We start from the raw sequence: 19,896 nt of genomic DNA on the forward strand, positions 1-19,896 counted from the left end.
CCACGTGATGATCAATCCCGTAGATCTCCCCGCGGGGCGCCGCGATGTTATAACTGTTACTCAACGGGCTTCCGACATCAAAGAAATCCACGCAGTCGCGGACTTGGAGAAAGAACTTGCAAGTTTGCTCCCAGATGCGCTTACCGATACGGTTTTTAATCTCCTCGTAGTCGTCGCCACGCTTCATAACCCGCTCATTCTCCCACTGTTCAAACCACTCGAAAATGACGAAATGACAATCTGCTTTCTCGGAATGACCGGAAACCCCCAACTTTCGATTTCACTTTCTAAACCGAACTCTACTTCACATTGCCATGGTAAGTAGAATTGAGTCAATTGACCTTGCCTTATACTGCCTTCTATCTTATCAACTTAATAGTTTGATTTCGCCATTATTTACAAAACACGGAATTAACGACAAAAAATCGAAAGAAGCCATCATGTGCTTTAAGATCGAGATCTGTTTGTTTCCGTAACCATATAAAGGCGGAAGAAGTAAATTGATCAAATCTTGCAAAGTGCGTTTAACATGAAATGGCACAGGTTGTACGTTCACGGGTGATACGTGTCTTGATTTAAGAATGAAGAATTACAACAGACTGAACAAAAGCAGTTCATCTTTGGGTGCCTTATTTATCTTCGCAACACTTCGGTCCCAATAAAGCTGGAAAATGGAATTAATTTGTTGAAAGTATTTTCAAAGCTGGAGGACTACTCTGTCTATATGTGACAGTATATACTCAGCAAAGGGTTTTAACACACTTCAGCAGATAGTTTTCTAACTTTTCAATTTGCATAGAGTTCCAACTTCAGTTGCTACTCAATTTTAATGGTAGTTTTTTCACTATAGCGATGGAGTCGGAGACATAAGCGGAGTCGTAAGAGAATTTACGACCAAGTAAAAGCCAAAAATCGGAGACGAAAGCGGAGTCATAAGCTCTACGGAATCGGAGTCGGAAGAATCAAAACGTTCCATGTATTTGCGACTTCGCTCATGACTATCGATCCAGTGAAAACTAGATTGTCAGAGTCGCAAGCAGAAGCGGAAGAACAAACCAATCACAATGCTAGTTCTCACGCCCTCCGAGTGCTTCCGGGAAACCCCCGAGTGTTTTCCAGTTTCACTTTCTAAATCGAGCAGTTCTTCGCATTCGCCGGTGGTAAGCAGAACGTCGTATACTGCTTTCTATCTTATCCAGTTAATACTTGTCATATATATTTTGATATCGACATTGTAGGCATAACGTGAAACGGCAAAAATCGCAAAAAGCTATCGTTTGTTTAAAGATCAAGAGCTGTTTGACTCGGTAACATGTAAAGGCGGAAGAATGAAATTGATCAAATCGTGCAAAGCACATTATGAAATGACACAGAAAGTACGTTCACAGCCTCTCGAGCTCGTTTCTTTATTTACGAATGAAAAATTACAATAGACCAAAGGGGAACAGTCCTTCTTAAGTTGCTTCATTTGTCTTCGCAACATTTCGTTCTAGATTAGCATAAACTGAAATGCGAACTCGTTAAAGAAACAAACAAAATGGATCGGAATCTACCAATCACAACTGACGAACGTGACCTTTTGACCCAGTTGAAGTGAATTTCTGTTTTCCGAGAGGTCCGCTGAAATGATTAACGGCAGCAAAAAGCATAAACCGCTAGTTGAGAATTGAATTTCAGAGTCGGCATATCACCGAAAACCGCAATAATAACAAAGAGTTTAAAAGTTTAAGTTTAAAATGGACTTGACGTTAACGTTAAGGAAATTTAAACTATCCACATTAACATAAAATCAGGCTATGTCCTGATTAGATGGGGCCCAGTCTCTTAAAAGTGTTACCCCACCGTGACCTTAAATGCTTTTCTTGTTCTGATGGAAATCAACATTTCTACCCAGAGTTGCAGAAAAGGGAAACAAAGAGCAGCAAACTCAACTCGCCTTCAGCAGAGTACACACAAGAACAACTCAACTACTTCAAGATTGCTTACATTGTCACTAATGTACTGGCTCATGGTTTGCGGTTGATTTTCAAACGAGAGTGGGACTATCGTTACAAGGCAACACTCGGAGAATGGCAGGATACACCTCAAAATGGACTGGACTTCTTCAACAACGAATCTCTGCGGAACCAAAAGAGAAATGCTCGTCTCCTGGCTACAATGGTTAACGGCAATACAGCAGAATGGGATTGTACAATGCTTTTTTACGCCATTCTTCACTCCGATTCTATCACCGGACTTAGTACAACAGTCCGTCAAAGTGTAGAAAATCTAAGAGAATTTCGCAGTGGAGAATTTGCTCACAACGCACAGGCCAAGCTCTCAGACCCTGAGTTTCGAATTGCTATCCGCAAAGTTGAGGTTTCATTCAAAGTACTTGGTCTCCCCACTGTAGAAATCCATGACGTTAGCGAACAGAGAAGTTTCTCCACTCAGGAGCTACATAATGCCATGAAAGAGGCCCAGTCCATTTACCAAGAACTTCAAGGGACAGATGTCAAACTACAAATGTTGGAGCAACAATGGCAGTGGCAGGATTGGCAACAGGATGATGCATCCTCATTTTGCATCCTTCCATCCAAACCCCCTCATGAAATATCAAGTCGGCTGGTCTAGTAGCTGGCTGGTCTAGTAGCTAAACGATTCTACGAAAAAGCCGTCACACATCCAAGTGCCCCCTCTTTTGTAATGACTTTGAATGCCGAAAGCAGAGAAACACTTTTAGAATCGTACGTTCAACTGGCGCGACAGGTCCGGTGCCCTGGATATGCAGTTACAAACACCCGCAACTCAAAAGAAATGACGATTAGTGATAAAATTGACAATTTTCAGGACTTGATTGCGACGAAAATTCCGTTTTACACATCCTGGCTTTTGGTAGTCGACAATGTCATAAGCTTATCTCTCGTACAATATTTTCTTCCTCATCCAGGAAATGAGCAGTGGATCAAAGGCCAGTTGGTAGTCACAACACAGGACACCTCGTCTATCCCTTCAGAGAGCTCGTTCCTTTCTCACATCAACATAGACAAAGGCATGGAACCCACGGATGCCAGTTGTTTTTTAGTAAAGCTCTCTGGCATCATAGACCAAGAAATGGAAGATAAAGTTACAAAGGCTTTAGTATACCAACCTCTTGCTTTGGCAAGTGCATGCATGTATGTTAAAATGATCCGCGACAGTAAGGTTTATGAAACATTCGGCTGGGAAGATTATTTAGAAGGGTTAAAAAGAGGCAATATTAGTCCAAGCCACTTCAAATCCTTGACAAATGCAACAAGATTTGCCATTGAAAGAGTGATGGATTCAGACAAAGTCATGAAGCACACACTTACCTTCCTCTCTCTTTGTGCATCGCAGCCATTGAATTTAGACATTGTAACAGCTTACATTCTAAATGTGGATGAGGGCGATGCTGAAACGAAAATCGTCACCAAGATCAGAAAAAGTTCACTGCTTTTGCTTCAAGAAGATGAAAACGGTGTCCATATTCATTTGCATAACATTGTGTATGAAGCCGTGAAGTCTGTTGTTAAAGACCATCTGAATAATGACGAAAAGCATTGTGCTATTTACGCAGCAGTGAAATCTTTCAATCAGTTCATAGGTGAAACGCAAACTGTTGATGACACCAAACACCTGGTTCCACACTTGAGAACTTTAATTTTAGAAATTGAGAACATTTTTTCTTCCAAAGAAACACGTCAAGCTTTCATTACTAGCGTTCCTCTTTCTTCCCAATCTCCACTCTGTTTTCAAAGGCTTGGACAATTTTGTGAGGATCATAGTGATTTTCTGTCAGCAAAAAGGTACTATGATGCAGCTTTGAAACTCATTGAAAGTGGTGAGGTTTGCGGGAAAATGGACATTGCAGTTGCTAACAGTCTCTTGGGCAACGTGCACCATACGTTGGGTGACCTGCAGCAGGCCAAGAAGCATTTGGAACTTGCCCTACACATTATGCTTGAAATGCTTGGACCTGACCGTGTAGATGTCGCACGAACGTACAATAACTTGGGTCCTATATACCAAGAGCTCGGTGACCTGAAGAAGGCCAAGGAGTATTTTGAACTCGCTCTTAACATTTATCTCAGCAAGATTGGACCTGAGCATTTAGATGTCGTGCATACGTACATTACCTTGGGCGCCATACAGCAAGAGCTAGGTGACCTAAAGCGGGCGGAGGGGTATTTTCAACAGGCTTTAGTCATTCAGCTAAAACTATTTGGACCTGAGCATGTTGATGTTGCACGTACTAACAACAAATTAGGTGCTGTTCAACAAGAACTGGGTGACCTGGGGCAAGCCAAGGAATATTTTGAATGTGCTTCAGACATTCAGCTGAAAAAGCTTGGACCTGAGCATGTTGATGTTGCACGTACATACTACAATTTGGGTGCTGTTCATCAAGAACGGGGTGACCTGGGGCAAGCCAAGGAGTATTTTGAACGCGTTGTAGCCATTCAGCTGAAAAAGCTTGGACCTGAGCATGTTGATGGTGCACGTACATACTACAAATTGGGTGCTGTTCATCAAGAACTGGGTGACCTGGAGCAAGCCAAGGAGTATTTTGAACGCGTTTTAGCCATTCAGCTGAAAAAGCTTAGACCTGAGCATGTTGATGTTGCACGTACATACTTCAAATTGGGTGCTGTTCATCAAGAACTGGGTGACCTGGAGCAAGCTAAGGAGTATTTTGAACGCGTTTTAGCCTTTCAGCTGAAAAGGTTTGGACCTGAACATGTTGAAGGTGCACGTACATACTACAATTTGGGTGCTGTTCATCAAGAACTGGGTGACCTGGAGCAAGCTAAGGAGTATTTTGAACGCGTTTTAGCCTTTCAGCTGAAAAGGTTTGGACCTGAACATGTTGAAGGTGCACGTACATACTACAATTTGGGTGCTGTTCATCAAGAACTGGGTGACAAGGAGCAAGCCAAGGAGTATTTTGAACGCGTTGTAGCCATTCAGCTGAAAAGGTTTGGACCTGAGCATGTTGACGTTGCACGTACATACTACAAATTGGGTGCTGTTCATCAAGAACTGGGTGACCTGGAGCAAGCTAAGGAGTATTTTGAACGCGTTTTAGCCATTCAGCTGAAAAGGCTTGGACCTGAGCATGTTCACGTTGCACGTACATATTACAAATTGGGTGCTGTTCAGCAAGAACTGGGTGACCTGGAGCAGGCCAAGGAGTATTTTGACCGTGCCTTAGCTATTCAGCTGAAAAATTTTGGACCCGACCATGTTGATGTTGCACGTTATTACGATAACTTGGGTGCTGTTCAGCAAGAACTGGGTAACCTGGAGCAAGCCAAGGAATTCAAGGAACGTGCTCTATCTGTTCGTCTGAAAATACTTGGGCCTGAGCACGCTGACGTCGCAAGTACTTACAGTAACTTGGGAGTTGCATGGCATGTCTCGGGTGACCTGTTTGAGGCCAAGGAGCAATTTGAACGTGCTACATCCATTCGTCTGAGGCTGCTTGGATCTGAACATGTTGATGTTGCAAGTTCTTACATTAATTTAGGTACTATACACCATGAATTGGGTGAACTGGAACGAGCCAAGGAACTTTACGAAGGTACGCTAGCCATACTAACGAAGAATCTTGGATCCGAACATATTGATGTTGCGCGAACGTACATGAAATTGGGTGCTGTACAGCGTGAGTTGGGCGACCTGTCGCGGGCAAAGGAGCTATATGAACTTGCACTACATATAAGCCTGAAAAAGCTTGGACCCGAGCATGTTGATGTCGGCCGTATTTTCAATGAGTTGGGTGACATAGAGTGGGACTTGGGTCACCTAGACCAAGCCATTGAACATTTTGAACTTGCTCTAGTGACTCTTCGTAAAACACTGGGACCAGAACATCGTGATTTTGCAACTACTCACCGTAACTTGGGTTCCGTACATGACGACTTGGGCCACCTGAAACAGGCTGAGGAACATTTTAAATGTACTCTTTTGAGTCTCAGGAAAAACCTGGGAACTGAACATGTTGATGTTGCAACTGCTCACAATGACTTGGGTTCTGTGTATCGTGAATTAGGTGATCTTCAGCTGGCCAAGGAACAATTTGAATGTGCTCTAGAGATTCTTCTGAAGCTGGAGCCTGGTCATGTTGATGTTGCAATTACCCACAGTAACTTGGGTTTTGTTTATCGTAAGCTGGGTGACTTGCAACAGGCCAAGGGACATTTTAAAAGTGCTTTTATTATTGTTCTTTCAATAGAAAAGCAAGGTTTTAAGGTGTGATGATAACACTTACATATATTTCATTAGACATTTTAGAGTGTAGTATGGCCGTATATTTGTATATTTTTACCGAGTCTCACAAACCCTAATGGGGGTGCCTTCTCTGAAATTTTCCGGCTTCCAGGCTGTCTAGGTTGATGCTTTATTTTTTGTGGACTTACACGATGTATTATTTTGGACTGTTTCCAGTCTGATCTAGAACTTTATTAAAATGTTTCTTCCTAAAGTGAATAGGAATGCACCTTTCAAATTTAAGTCACGTGACTCAGAAATGTTTGTTAACGGTTACAATGTTAGGATAAAATGAGAAACGAAAGATTCAGGAGCTCCCAACGAGAAAATTTTACCGTAATTAACCTTTTTGTGCGATTTAAAGGCTTATTTTTAGGTGCAAGAAAAATGTATCTGTTCGAATATGTAAGCTAAACTTTCAAACTTCAGAAAATTTTATGGAATGAAATATTATTACCCAAATTTACAAGCCGCTTTTGCCTTTTCAAAAATCGTAGCTGGCCTTTCTTCGTACTCAAAACGACCATTTTATCTCTCCGAAAACAACAAGCATTACTTTCCCCACATCACGAAAGTTAAAGAAAACTCGAGCCAGTTTTTCATCACATTTTAATCCGAAAATCGTATGCGATTGTAGGTTTTCCGAGCAGTTATGCACCAAAACGGACAAAACGGTCTGTTGGGTGCCCCTGAAAATTGTCTTCTGTTGATCATTTCTTTATGTAATCCTGTAATCTATTAGGACGTCTTCTGAATAGCCTTTTAATAATTTTCAAGTTAAAAAGGAATCGCTTATTTAGAAAAAACAATGTCAAGTGATTCTATAAATATTTGAATTTAAATAACAAAGACATCTCTTGTTTTTAGAAAGTAGTTTTATCTTAATAAACTAATGAAAAAAAGATCAGAATAATTTTACGATTTGATTTTTAAAACTATAGTTGTTTCAATTTTTTGTGGGGGACTTCTTGTGTCTTAATTGAAACTTGTCATATTGTGTCTGTTAGCGGGAAGCCGCGATAACAAACCAAGTAGGAAGGATCATTTTTCAACTTGAATACCGTAAAATTCCGGTTATAAGCCCCCCGCTTATAAGCCCTCCCGGTTATAGGCCCATCAACCTGGAAACAAAATAATACATCCAATTATAAGCCCCCACGGATATAAGCTCTCCTTTACCAGATGACAGTACTGAATAGGGCTAAATGTTGTTTTATTGTGTGTCTTTAACTTTAAACGTATTTCGATCAACACTCCCGTGGCTCTTTACGAAACGTTTTTTTTATTCCCTTATAAGCCCACCAAAAACCCCTTACGAAGTTGTATAAGCCCAGGGCTTAAAACCGGAATTCTACGGTATGTTGCTGTTCGATTGCCTTCTAAAAGTTGTGTTTACTAAGCTGGCTGAAGAATACTTAGGGAACCACATTAATTTTGCTGATTTGCAAACCATAATTTACTTTGGTCATCGAAACAAATATTGGTAGTGAGCACTGATTTTGATTACAAAGCAAACAGACAAAAAATTAACAGGCATATACTCTCTCTCAAACAGAAAAAAAAACTGAACCTGCTGAACAAAAAGGGTTTTTTTGTGACATATTTTAATATCAATTTAACGTATCAAGTTTCACTAGAGGACAACTTGATTTATTACAAGCAAAAGACGTAAGCTCACTATTTTTTTTATCCTCTGCAGCATTTGGTAGCAGTCACCAAATTTTATCAGGTCAAATTTCTTTTATAAATATCATCTCAACTCAACAGTACCCTTTTCCGCATAAAAATAACTACGTGACTGGTTTCAATAACCCATCCTCATAAAAATAGATCCTTTTGTTAAAATGCAATGTCCTTGACGTTCGTTAGTTCTATCTGTGTGCTTTGGTCATCGGCCTATTTACATGGAAAGCGTGTTGATATTAGTAAGCCAATCAAAACTGAAATAAAAGGTTATCATTTAAGTGACGCACTATGTAGGTTTACTCAGCTTAACCAGAGTTATCTCTCTCTAATACAATAACTCTTACCTTAATAAATCAAACTGTTAAGTTTTACACGTAATGATCGGTACATATGGTGCCATCTTTAATTTTCTGCTATAAGAAGTGGGAGAGTTTGCGAGCTTCAGTTCTTTAGCACGCCCTTGTTAATTCTTTGTTGACAAAGCAGACGATCTCCCAGGGTTGCGCGAAAATTCTTATTTTTCTGCTTGAAAATGGATTTCTTTGTTTCAGTCATAACTGGTGTTTCCATTGCAATTCTCATTTGCAATGTTGTTGGCAACGTTCTCGTCATTATGAAAAACAAGAAATTGCACAATGCCAACACATACCTTCTCGCCAATCTCGCTTCGTCGGATTTGGCGTTCGCCGTTCTTACTTTCGTCGACATTTTCCTACTCTCAAATCAGTCTGTCCAGTCTGCTTATTCGTTCGCTGAATTCATTTTCCACGCTTTGACTTCCATTTTCATTTTAGTTGCTCTGGCGGTTGAGAGGTATTTTGCGATTCTGAAACCCTTTGTGCACTTGACAAGAGCTGTGAAATCTCTAATGTGCAAAGTTCTTCTCGCAATATGGATCCTCGCTGGCGTTTTGAGCGCGCCGGGATATCCTATCGCCGGTCTAAGTAAAGAGTACGCCTGGAAAAACGCCATGATGAATGGAACAACTAAACCGCCCGTCTGGTTTGAAGCTCTTAACATGAGTTACTCTTTTGTGCTGTTTATATTTGGCCCAGGGGGGTAAAAAAAAATACACGAGCCTGAAATTTTACACCCAAAAAAATACCTGGACCAACAAAATTTTCTATCTCAAGAAATACAAGACCTAGCACCTTGATACTGATTTATTCAATCAAACAGACTTTAAGAGCTAAAAAAATACATGACAGATCTCTCGACCCAAAAAAATACCGAGGTTGTAAATTTTCAACCCAAAAAAATACGTCGGACCTCCCCGTCATGTATACTGCAAGTACCCCCCTGGGATATTTGGTCTTGTTTTACCGAGTGCTGTGATGATTTTCTGTTATTCGCAGGTTATTTATCACGTGTGGTTCAACATGGAAGCCAACAGAGCGACAAATCCTGCTCTTTTATAGTCGCGACGCAAATTGACAAAACTTTTTATTATTGTTACTGTAATATTCATGGTTACATGAACTCCTACATTTGGAAGACTTATCGTTACGCAATTTGTGAATGTCAAAGAAGCCTGGAAGTTCGAGTTATTTTCTATCTTACTTGCTATGGCCGGTTCAACAGCCAATCCTGTGATTTACTCATTTCGCTGTCCAAGATTTCGACAGGAAGTTGTCAAGTTGCTACCTATTCGTTGTTGTAAAATAAACAGACGGCCAAAGGTTACCAGGTCCTTTGCTGCAAACAGTTATTCACTGACGGAAACGAAGAGGACACAAGCTACTATTGAACCTTTACTAAGCAGTCTTATTACAGAATCTGGTGCTTTGTGAAGAACAGCGCACGGAACAGTTGAAATAGACAGGGATCAAGCTCATTAAGGCTGGTGAGATAACGGAACGTAGAATGCACAAGCTGCTATTGAACCTGCTTCTATTTCATTTGGTGTCTAAGTTCTACTGGACAATCACTGACTCCACATGTGAATAATTTTACTGAGCAGTCCGTATAATTACAAAATCTGCTGTTTGTAAAGAAAAGCGGCAGAACAGTTAAAACGGACAGGGAAAAAAAACCAGAAAGCTAAGGCTGATTTCACTTGGTATTTTAATTTTAATTTTTTAACATTGCTGCTGAAAAGCCCTTTTCAGGGAGTGCAATAAATATATTTATTATACATTAGAATTACTTCGAAACATGTGATTGGTCGAGGGCATTCAGTCAGTATAAAGTAGCATGTGAACTCGACATGATAACCCAATTTATCACATATATAGCGAGAATTTTAAGCAATAAACCTTGCAAATAGAATTCTATCTTTGCTATATTTCACATGTGAAAAAAGCGATACGTCCAATCAGCTTCGCGTATAGCTTTCTTCACATGTGAAAAATATAACCAATCAGCATTTAGAGTAGTACGACTCAACCAATCACAGCGCGAGAATTCAAATGGTTTCCAACGAGGTTGAGAAAGCGAGCGGCAAGTTTGCTCCCGACGGCAGTTTATGTTTTGAAAACATGGCTACACGTTTTCTTCCTTTACAAAAGTTTGCCTTTTAAGAACTTTATGGAAATGCAAGCCAACAGAAACACGCTAAGCAAAACCTAAAGAATACAGTAGTGATAAAAAATCATTCTTCAAAGGCGAAGTGAAGACAGGCGAAGGCGAAGTGTCGATAAGTGAAAGCGAAGACAAGACTTTCATCGGAACTAACAACACATCCGCGGACTTTCTAAGAATATTCAGGCACTTTTGGGATCGTCTTGGTTAAGTAAACTGCATTTTTAATCTTGATTTACGTGGTAATTATTGTTTAATTAACCGACTCGTTATGTTGCCACAATTTGTTCACAATTCGCCAGTTAAAGACTGTAATTCGCCAGTAGTTTATTCGCTTGTGGCGAAGTTTCCTCGATGCGATACGAAGTTTTCAACGTAAATGTAACGTAGTGTGTTTGTTTAAATAAAGTTTTTGTCTAGGAGAGTTTGTCGCCAGTAATTTTTTTTTTACATGTATATTATTGAAATAGCGAATTCGCTTGTAAAGCTATGTGCATTTGCAGCTTTGTTTTCTTGCGCTGTTAACTGCAGCTGTTGTATGTCAAAAGTTTTAAACTGAAAAAATCGGCTTTAAGTGTTCAATGGTTGAATTCTCGTTATATATATAATAAACAAATTACAGCATAGAAAGTGCGCCGTACGGATTTATATTCACTCGTTGCAAAACTTTGGAAAACTCACTCGTTCGCTACGCTCACTCGTTCGTTTTCCCAAAGTTTTGCAACTCGTGAATATAAATCCGTACGGCGCACTTTCTATGAAATAATCTATATATCTGCAGCAGATATTGGGTTATCATGTCGAGTTCAAATTCCGCCTAGTTTCCAAGTCCCTCGTCCGTGTAGTGCTGTCAAACTTTTGAAATTATGGCTGAGAGATTCGCCTCCGTTTCCGAAGAGGAATTGAAAGTTTTAATCGCGAATAAAGATTCTTAAAGAGAACAACAAAAACAAGTGTAAAAATTCTCAATGATTATTTGAGGGGGAAGAACCTGGAGGAACCGCAAGATGAAACCGCTTTGCCCAATGTTCTGAAGAAGTTTTACGCCGGCGCTAGAAAAAGTGATGGCAAATTGTTTGAAAACGTATAATAAAACAATTCTTGAATTCGGTTTTCGCATGATATCGTGAATTATCAAAACCTCGTGTCTGTGTTATCTGCCGAAGCCTTCGGCTTCGGCAGATAACACAGACCTCGGTTTTGATAATTCACGATATCATGCTCAACCTCATCCAATAATTGCTTAGTATTCTGCATTCTAAGCACAGCACTCAGGGACCCAAAGGGGTTTAAGGCTCCAGGGCTCCGGGCTAAAAAATGCAGGGCTCCAAGACAAAAATGACAGGGTTCCAGGAGTCCTTAAAATTTGCTTTAGGGCTCCAGGCTCCACTTAGCCTGCGTTGCAGACGAACTAAACCTCCGGCTGCAACGCAGGCTAGGCTCCACTGTGGTGTACATTTTTGATATATACATATTAATCAAATCCGCATATAAAAAAGTCAGCCATTTTTTTATTTCAAACCCGAGCTTCTGGTTAACATGTCTTCTTGTGTGTTATTTTTTAAAAAATACAAAGAGGATATAATGGATAGCAACCCTGTCAGTCTGTCAAAAGATATGACTGACGACGACTGCTTCTGGTTTTGCGGGGATCTTTTACCTTTCCACTTCACAGAATCTGACATCGAGAACGCAACTGTAGTATCACAGTGAATCCATGAGTATTATGCGATTGAATGTGTTGATGTAAAAGATGGGAAGATTAGAGTTGAAGAGGCATTAGACGAAGGTGACACTACAACAAGCACAGAAAGAGCAAAGGTATCCTCTCAAACGAAAAGTCCTCACTGTCCTCTGAGTAAATACATTGTGTCTAATAAGCAGACGACAAAGCACAAGTAGTTGGGTTGGCCTATTATACCGTGTTACGTAGATTTGTTTGTGAAAAGAATCAGTTTTGCCCTGTAGAAGGAAGGAAATCATTTATTGCCTTGTAACAGGTGGTTTTCTTTTAGTGGTGGTTACAAAAAACATCATTCAAACTCTGCATGCATTGCATTCCTATAATAATAACCATTCTAGCTCTCTGCACGCATTACTTGCCTATGATTAAAACTAGTATACCTAAATTGTAGAAATGCTGCCAAGGGGAGGATTGCTGTTGTAACTTCAAACTGTACTACTTTTTCTGATTGAAACGGTAATATACCGTCACTTGCATCTAGGCGTGAACACTCGCCGCCGAAACATGATCTAATTGCGTATCAAACATGGCATGTTTCGTCATGAAACATTGGAGTTTAGCAGACCGTAACGGCAACTTTCGCGCTCAAAATACTCACCACAAACACTGAGTACAGGCGAAACTTCACACCAGAAGTGATTCAAGTAAACCTGCAAATGCATATCGACACAGATTAGGATCAATTCATCGGAAGAAGTCTTCACATCCAATCTTTCCGCCATTTCGAAATAGCAGGGGTGGCCAGGGGTGTTTTGTGTCGCTTGTCTGAATTTTAAAATGTCCCACGGTATTTTATCGTATATTTATGTCGCTTGACATTGCTGTCAGCGAAAGTTGCCGTTATGGTCTGCCAAACTTCAACGTTTGATGACGAATCATGCCACGTTTGATACCCAATTAGATCGCATGTTTCGGCGGCACGTGTTTACGCCTAGATGCAAGCGACGGTATTGTAAACGATATGAAGGGAAGTTTCAATATGTATTTTTTATATGTAATCATTTTGTTTTGTTTTTTTACTATGTTATTATTTTATTATTTTTATTATTATTATTACTTAATAAGTTTTTGCAATATTGTAACAAATTTACAGTCATGCAAATAAAGCTTGTTGTTGTTGTTGTTTGCAAGCATGGCAACCCATCAATTTATATTCCTAGAGACTGTGCTCGGTACATGGAAGGGAACATTCAGGGAAATGTACATGTATTGTGATTTCATGATTGTGCCCAGGAGCTTCTTTTTCCGGCTTTAAAATAGGTAGCTTTTATCACTGCCAAAAATAATAGATGAAGCAAAGAGATATAACCAAAGTTAATAGAGGGAAGTGTTTAGGAAGCCCGACAAAGTTCTTTGTTGTATGTTTTTGTTCGCTATTTTGGGGGTTGACCCTGTACAAAACCTGAGAAAATACAATAGGCGGTTACGTGTGTTCATGCAACTAACCAATAGAATCATAGCGATTACGTAATTCATGCATAGTGTATGAGCGCAAAACAAAAGATGTGCAGGGTCGTGGACCTTCCAACATAAATCTTGGCCTCTTTGATTGCTCCTTTGATGTTTGCCGGGCTTCCTAACCATTTTCCTATATTAACTATGATATAACTGACAAAAAAAGGGCTCAAAAGTTCAAACTCTCACAAGAATGGAAAATGATTGATTGTACTACTTTTGACTATATATATTTTTCCGGCTAAGCTGTAAATTTGGAAGCATTATAATTTTGGCGATACAAGGTGTAAATAAACTGAGTAAAAATTTGTGCTCAGCTGAAGGCGAGAAAACACCCTGTTAAAATCACAAGATCCGGGCTTTCATGATCACTTGGTAAACACCGTCCAGACCGTCCAGTCCCCCAGTAAAATAATCTGATCAGACACGATCACAACGCATTATCATTGGAAGAAACAACAACACATATGATTGGTCGAAAGGTGTTAGACCGGTTTGTAATCATGGACCATTCTACAACGCTGCAAGTGAATTGCAAATGTTAGAAAGTGGGTACTCAGTTGTCAAGGAAATCAGTTATATTCTCCACGATGCCGGCGATCCCAGCTCTCTCCCCTCCCCTTTGTAATTGTTGCCCTACCTTCTGACGATGTCATGTAGTTGAAAAGGGCCACTATATTTTATTTTGTATTCCTCTGGCGGGCGGGAGTATTAGTTTAACGCGTATCAAATTTCACTGAGACAAATTTTAGCGAGTACTAGCCTGCGTAGCAGGCGTCTGCCACGCAGGCTAGCGAGTACTTAATTTAGCGATTTTAGCGAGTTAGGCTAAAATTAGTAGCCGCTAACAATAGTAACCTTAAGGTATTTTATTAATTTTACTTGCGTCCCGGGGGGGGGGGGTACTCCATATAATGGCCTATACGGGGAGGCTCCGCCCGAAAGGGGTACCTTTTTCAGGCTTCAGGTATATAAAAGGGTAGGGATTTCACAAGTTTTGGTATACGAAAGGGTATGAAAATCCGTCATTTAGGTTTTTAAAAGGGCCTTTAGTTAAAATATTTCGAACAGACGCACTTTATGGCTGTATTATTTTAATTTATTTAGCGCTGCATAAAAATGACAAGAAGAGCGGAGCCTCCCCGTATAAAACTTTTTTGAGTGCCCCCCCCCCCCGGGACTTGCGTAAATTGAACCACCAAAATTCATATGTTAATTCACGGCAAGACTTGGCCGCTAATTGTAAGGTAGAACTTGAAGTCAACGAAAAGTTAATTGATATAACACGCCATGTGCGCCAATAAATAGAACTTCTGGCCTCGGGTTGACTTCCGTGACATTTGTTCTTATTTAGAATGTGCGGTAATAACGTTTGAATCAACATGGAATTAAAAGTCAAAAAGTGATACAAAACCGCTCACCTGCATATTTGGATAAATTATTACCGGGTGAGGCTTCTTTTGACTCACTGGGGGCACTTACATGTAAATCAGTCACGGAAAGCGTATTTAGAAGCACGTGTGTTACATATATAATGCGTGACACGCCAATCACGGTTTTGCGGCAACTCCCATTGTCCCGCGATCAATTTCCGCGATCATATTGCAGACACGACAAAGCGTCTATCGCCAGAACTGCCAGCGTCTAAGAATTTTACCTGTGGGGAGCGAAATTTGTGCTGTTACTAGTGACGATTAGTGACAAAGCCGTCCCAGTGACTGGAGAAAATCTTTCCAAATTAATGGTTATCATCTAGAGAACCGTTTACATAAGAGTTTTTGCTAAAAAGTTTAGGACCCTTTTTATGCTGTTTAGTATTTCATTGGGCTTCCGGCTTGGTTCAAAATCTGTTTATTTTTTTGAGGAACCATACTCTCAATTCAAAAGAATCAACTGTTGTCTACTAGCTGTGCAAGGGGAAGTACATCTCCGCCGAACGTTCCCGTCGTGTCTTGGAGTTAATTCAGAAGAAACCTTTCAAGTTGACACACGAAGAAGGGCAACATTTGAACGATGCAGAAATAACTCATGGAGATAGTTTCTTGACTGCCGTTGCCGTTGACGACGAAGCAGTTGCAGTTGGAGTTTGAACTTTACAGATGGAAGAAACTTTTCATGCGTCCTCCTTACAGGAAACTGTGCCCGCATGTAAGTAATAATAAGAGAGAGTCTATTAATTTAGCTTACACTTTGGCGGTTTTTTCGTATTTACCTGGCGGTTAACGCTCAAAAAATTATGAAGGTTTCGGTCTTTAGGAGAATACAAAAGCAAGTGGCGGTCTAGGAAGAACAAAATATGGCGGATTGCAGACTGTACGATCCCCTATTAAATTCCCATATAATAGAACCTCATAAAAGAAGCGGTTAGGGGGGGGGGGGGGAGGACCTATTTGACAGCGATGGTGAGGCCTTCCAGCTGGGAGCAAGGGGTGTTTTGTGTCGCTTGTCTGAATTTTAAAATGTCCCACGGTATTTTATCGTAAGCTTACATTTATGTCGCTTGACATTGCCGTTGGGATTTAGGAGAGTTATTTGTTGTTATTTCATTCTATGTGCTAGCTGTGGCTACGTACCTTTAAGGCCATGCTCCGTAAAAACCGAAATCTTAATGTAAGACGTTTCGTCTTACCTCATGATCAGTACCAGAACAATAGCTGAGAATTGAAGGGTGGCCCTATTTGGCGGAATGATGGAATGACGGAACGGCACGGCGGAATATTCTAAAACGCAGAATGACGGAATATTCTAAAATGCGGAATTGTGAAACATAAAAAAATAGGCAACAACGTAACAGCAACAAAATCAAACAAACAAAAGGATAATTATAACTCACAGCTAACTTTCTCAGATGGCAATTTAAGGCTAAGAATGTCACTAAGAATGATTTAGGTACTTTAACTTGTGGATATTCGTTTCCATGACAGAAAAACCAACTTGTTTACAGTGGCTGCCTGCTAGCCATAGAAAACCAGTAAACAGTAAATATATCCCAAAAACTAAGGCATCCTCGGAGACCCAGGGGCAGTTAGTGGGGGCGGGGGAAAATCTATACGGTTGAAAACCGTATAGACTTTCCCCACCCCCACTAACTGCCTCTGGGACTCCGAGGATGAAACGAAGAGTTCTCTATACATGTATATCTTCTCTCTCCTTCGACGCCGTCAATCTCGAGCCGGGATTTTGAGGTAGGATACTGGAGTGATTGTGTGAGGATTTTGTTAATTTACAAAGTTCTCGCCCCACTCAAGACAATGAAATGTATAAAGCCAAAGTACGTTAACGAAGCCGTTAGAAAGAAAACGAAAAGGCCTGAAATTTACTTAGTTCGTACTGAGAAATTAAAAAAGTACTAACCCTGCCTAACAGGCGGTGGCCTAATGGTTAGCGCGCTCGACTCCGAGTCGAACGGCCCAGGTTCGAGGCCTGGCCGGGGCGCTGCGTTGTGTTCTTGGGCAAGACACTTTACTCTCACAGTGCCTCTCTCCACCCAGGTGTATAAATGGGTACCGGCGAATTTACTGCTGGGGGGTAACCCTGCGATGGACTAGCATCCCATCCAGGGGGGAGTAGCAATACTCCTAGTCGCTTAATGCTACCGAAACCGGGATAAGCTCCGGCTGTATGAGCCTCATGGCTCGGACACAGACTTTACCTTACCTTTACCGCCTAACAGGGCTTAATTTTGGTGATCAAATGAGAACCCGCCTCAAAGATCGGCTCAAGATCGACGTCTTCAAACGATTTTAAAAAGAAGATAATTATATAAAAACCCTTCGTTTATGGGATAAATTTACTGTTTGCTGGTTTTCTACGGCTAGCAGCTGCTGTAAATAAGTTCGTTTTTCTGTTACGGCAATGAATATCCACAAGTTAAAATACCTGAATCAGGCTTAGGGACGGACCATTAGAAAAGTGATAGGCAGGGTGGGGGATTTTCGGCTTGGACGAATTTTTTTACGCCGATTGCTTGTGAAGGAATTTTTTTGTGTGTGTTACTGCGCCCCCCACGAAGTTTTTTTTCACAAATATTTTTTTTAGCGCGGATGCCAAGTATCGTTACTTTATACCATACTTTTGACAAATGTTGCTTTGTTGATTATAATTTGCTAAATAGTTTAAATATTTAAAAAAAACTCTTGTAATTCATTGACTTAATCCTTTAGGGACTGGTCAATAAGTACTCGGGGGGTTGGGTCGGAGCAATTGGGAAAGTGCAGGCGGCTTGAGAGGGCCCACCAAAAGCTTGCTATGATCACAAGCCATCTAGCGGCATCGAGGGCCATGCTCCCCAGGAAATTGTTATATTTGGGCCATCTGAAATCACTAGCAATACATCTTAAATTGCTCACATCAAGAATTTTATCAATTTATACTTATGAATACCCCTGGGTATTTTCTTGTAACCAAAACAGTTTATATAAGTCACTAAGATGACCCACTTCCTATGCGCAGACCAAAACTACATGGCCCACCTTCTTTAAATTTCCTACTCTGGCACCCCCCCCCCCCAGTACACACTTATTAAACAGTCCCTTAAAGACCATCTTTTGAAAAAATATTTAGAATGGCTAAAGTCAAATGGCATGTACTGTCATGATATGTTATACCATGCTATACTGATTGTTTTCTTCACCCTTTAATGTACTTGTCAACAGCAATATATATCGAATGTCCTACAAAAGTTGGTGTCAAAGTTTTTATACAATAAACAAAAGGCACGTATTTTCAAAAACCATCGGTATGGGAAGAGAAGTTTGCTTGTAGGGGGGCCGGGGGCAGCCTGAATGTTATTTGCTTTAATGAAACTAGAAGTTGAGTGCTGGAGACGCTTGCGTCTGTAGGGGGTTCCGGGGGCATGCTCCCCCAGAAAAGTTTGAAATTTCTAGGCTCAGAAATGCTATTTTCAGCATACTCCCTGATATATTTCGTTAAAAAGTCGATGTCATCAAGTGACAGGTGTTTTTAATTTAGTGCTTATTAGGAACTTTCCTTCTACTGGAATTTTTTTCTTTGCCTTCCCCTTTGCACAATTTTTTTTCCTCGGCATTTTCCCTTGCATGATCTCGAATTGTTTTTTTTTTTCTAACCCCCCCCCCCCCCACCACTTTTTTAATGGTTCATCCCTTAGCCACATTCTTAGCCTTTAATCGCCATCTGAGAAAGTTAGCAGTTATAATACTTTTGTTTTTTTGTTTGTTTTTGTTGCTGTTAATTGTTGCTTCCTTTTTAATGTTTCACAATTCTGCATTTTAGAATATTGCATCATATTCCGCATTTTAGCTAGATATTCCGTCATTCCGCATTTTAAGATATTCCGCCATGCCGTTTCCGTCATTTTTTCATTCAGCCGAATAGGATAGCCTAAGGGTCACCTGCTAAGAAGCGACGTCAGCTATTGTTCTGGTTCTTGGTAAGAAGAAACATCTTAATTAATTAGGGTCATTGCCCCGTAATGTACGTATTGCGCATCCTTACTGCGCAGAATTTTATGTGTAATTAGCGCGCGCACATAAACAAAATGACGGCTTTTTTGTCTCTGTAACGGCTCTCATTTGCACGGCCAGAAAATCGGCCTAAATTTTTTTCCCACTTAATTAATGACAAATTAAACATGTGCTCTATAGACGTATCACTTTCATTTTGTAAAATAAAAATCCTTAAAGCCTTAAAGTGTATATGACATGAAAAATATTTCCTGCTTATTTGAAAGGCCTTTCAAAATTCAGTAGAATAGCATTTTTCTTTTTGAAATATCTTTTTTGGTTTCAGAGATATTGATGTTTTTGTATTTGACTCTAAAAATGGTGGCGCCAAGATTCAAGAACACTGCTTCAATATTTTTAGAGATATTTTTTATTCAGTATTTTACCATTTTTTAGAGTCAAATCTTATGACGTCATCACTGATCTAATTTGCATAATACAAAAACGTCAATATCTCTGAAACAAAAATATATATATTTCGAAGAGAAAAACGCCATTCTTCAGTGTATTTCGAAAGGCCTTTCAAATAAGCAGAAAATATTTTTCATGTCATATACACTTTAAACCAAGAAAAAGTAGGCAGATATACCTTTATTCTCTAATTTTCTTATATTCTTATTTTGGGGGGAACACTAAGAGTGCAACATGTCAACAAGACGGGCAGTTATAATGGTGTTTGTTTCTGGTTTTTCTCTAGTTCCTTTGCTCTGCATGACCCCAGTGTGGGCGGGAAAATGC

General features: G+C 40.2%; 1 protein-coding gene and 1 pseudogene across 1 annotated transcript in view; both read left to right on the forward strand.

The window, feature by feature from the left end:
* The first annotated feature begins 8,488 nt into the window (after positions 1-8,488).
* On the forward strand, positions 8,489-9,746 carry LOC144655125 (somatostatin receptor type 4-like; annotated as a pseudogene).
* A 5,803-nt stretch (positions 9,747-15,549) lies between these two features.
* The window catches only part of LOC144655126 (uncharacterized), a 39,947-nt gene continuing 35,600 nt past the window's right edge, over positions 15,550-19,896 (forward strand). The window contains exon 1 of the mRNA XM_078515340.1: positions 15,550-15,823. Coding sequence (XP_078371466.1) covers positions 15,775-15,823 — 49 coding nt within the window. The 5' untranslated portion in view covers positions 15,550-15,774. The remainder of the gene's footprint in view (positions 15,824-19,896) is intronic.

Source organism: Oculina patagonica, chromosome 5 (assembly GCF_052425735.1).
Source record: "Oculina patagonica isolate OP01 chromosome 5, crgOcupat, whole genome shotgun sequence".
In the NCBI taxonomy this organism is placed as follows: Eukaryota; Metazoa; Cnidaria; class Anthozoa; order Scleractinia; family Oculinidae; genus Oculina; species Oculina patagonica.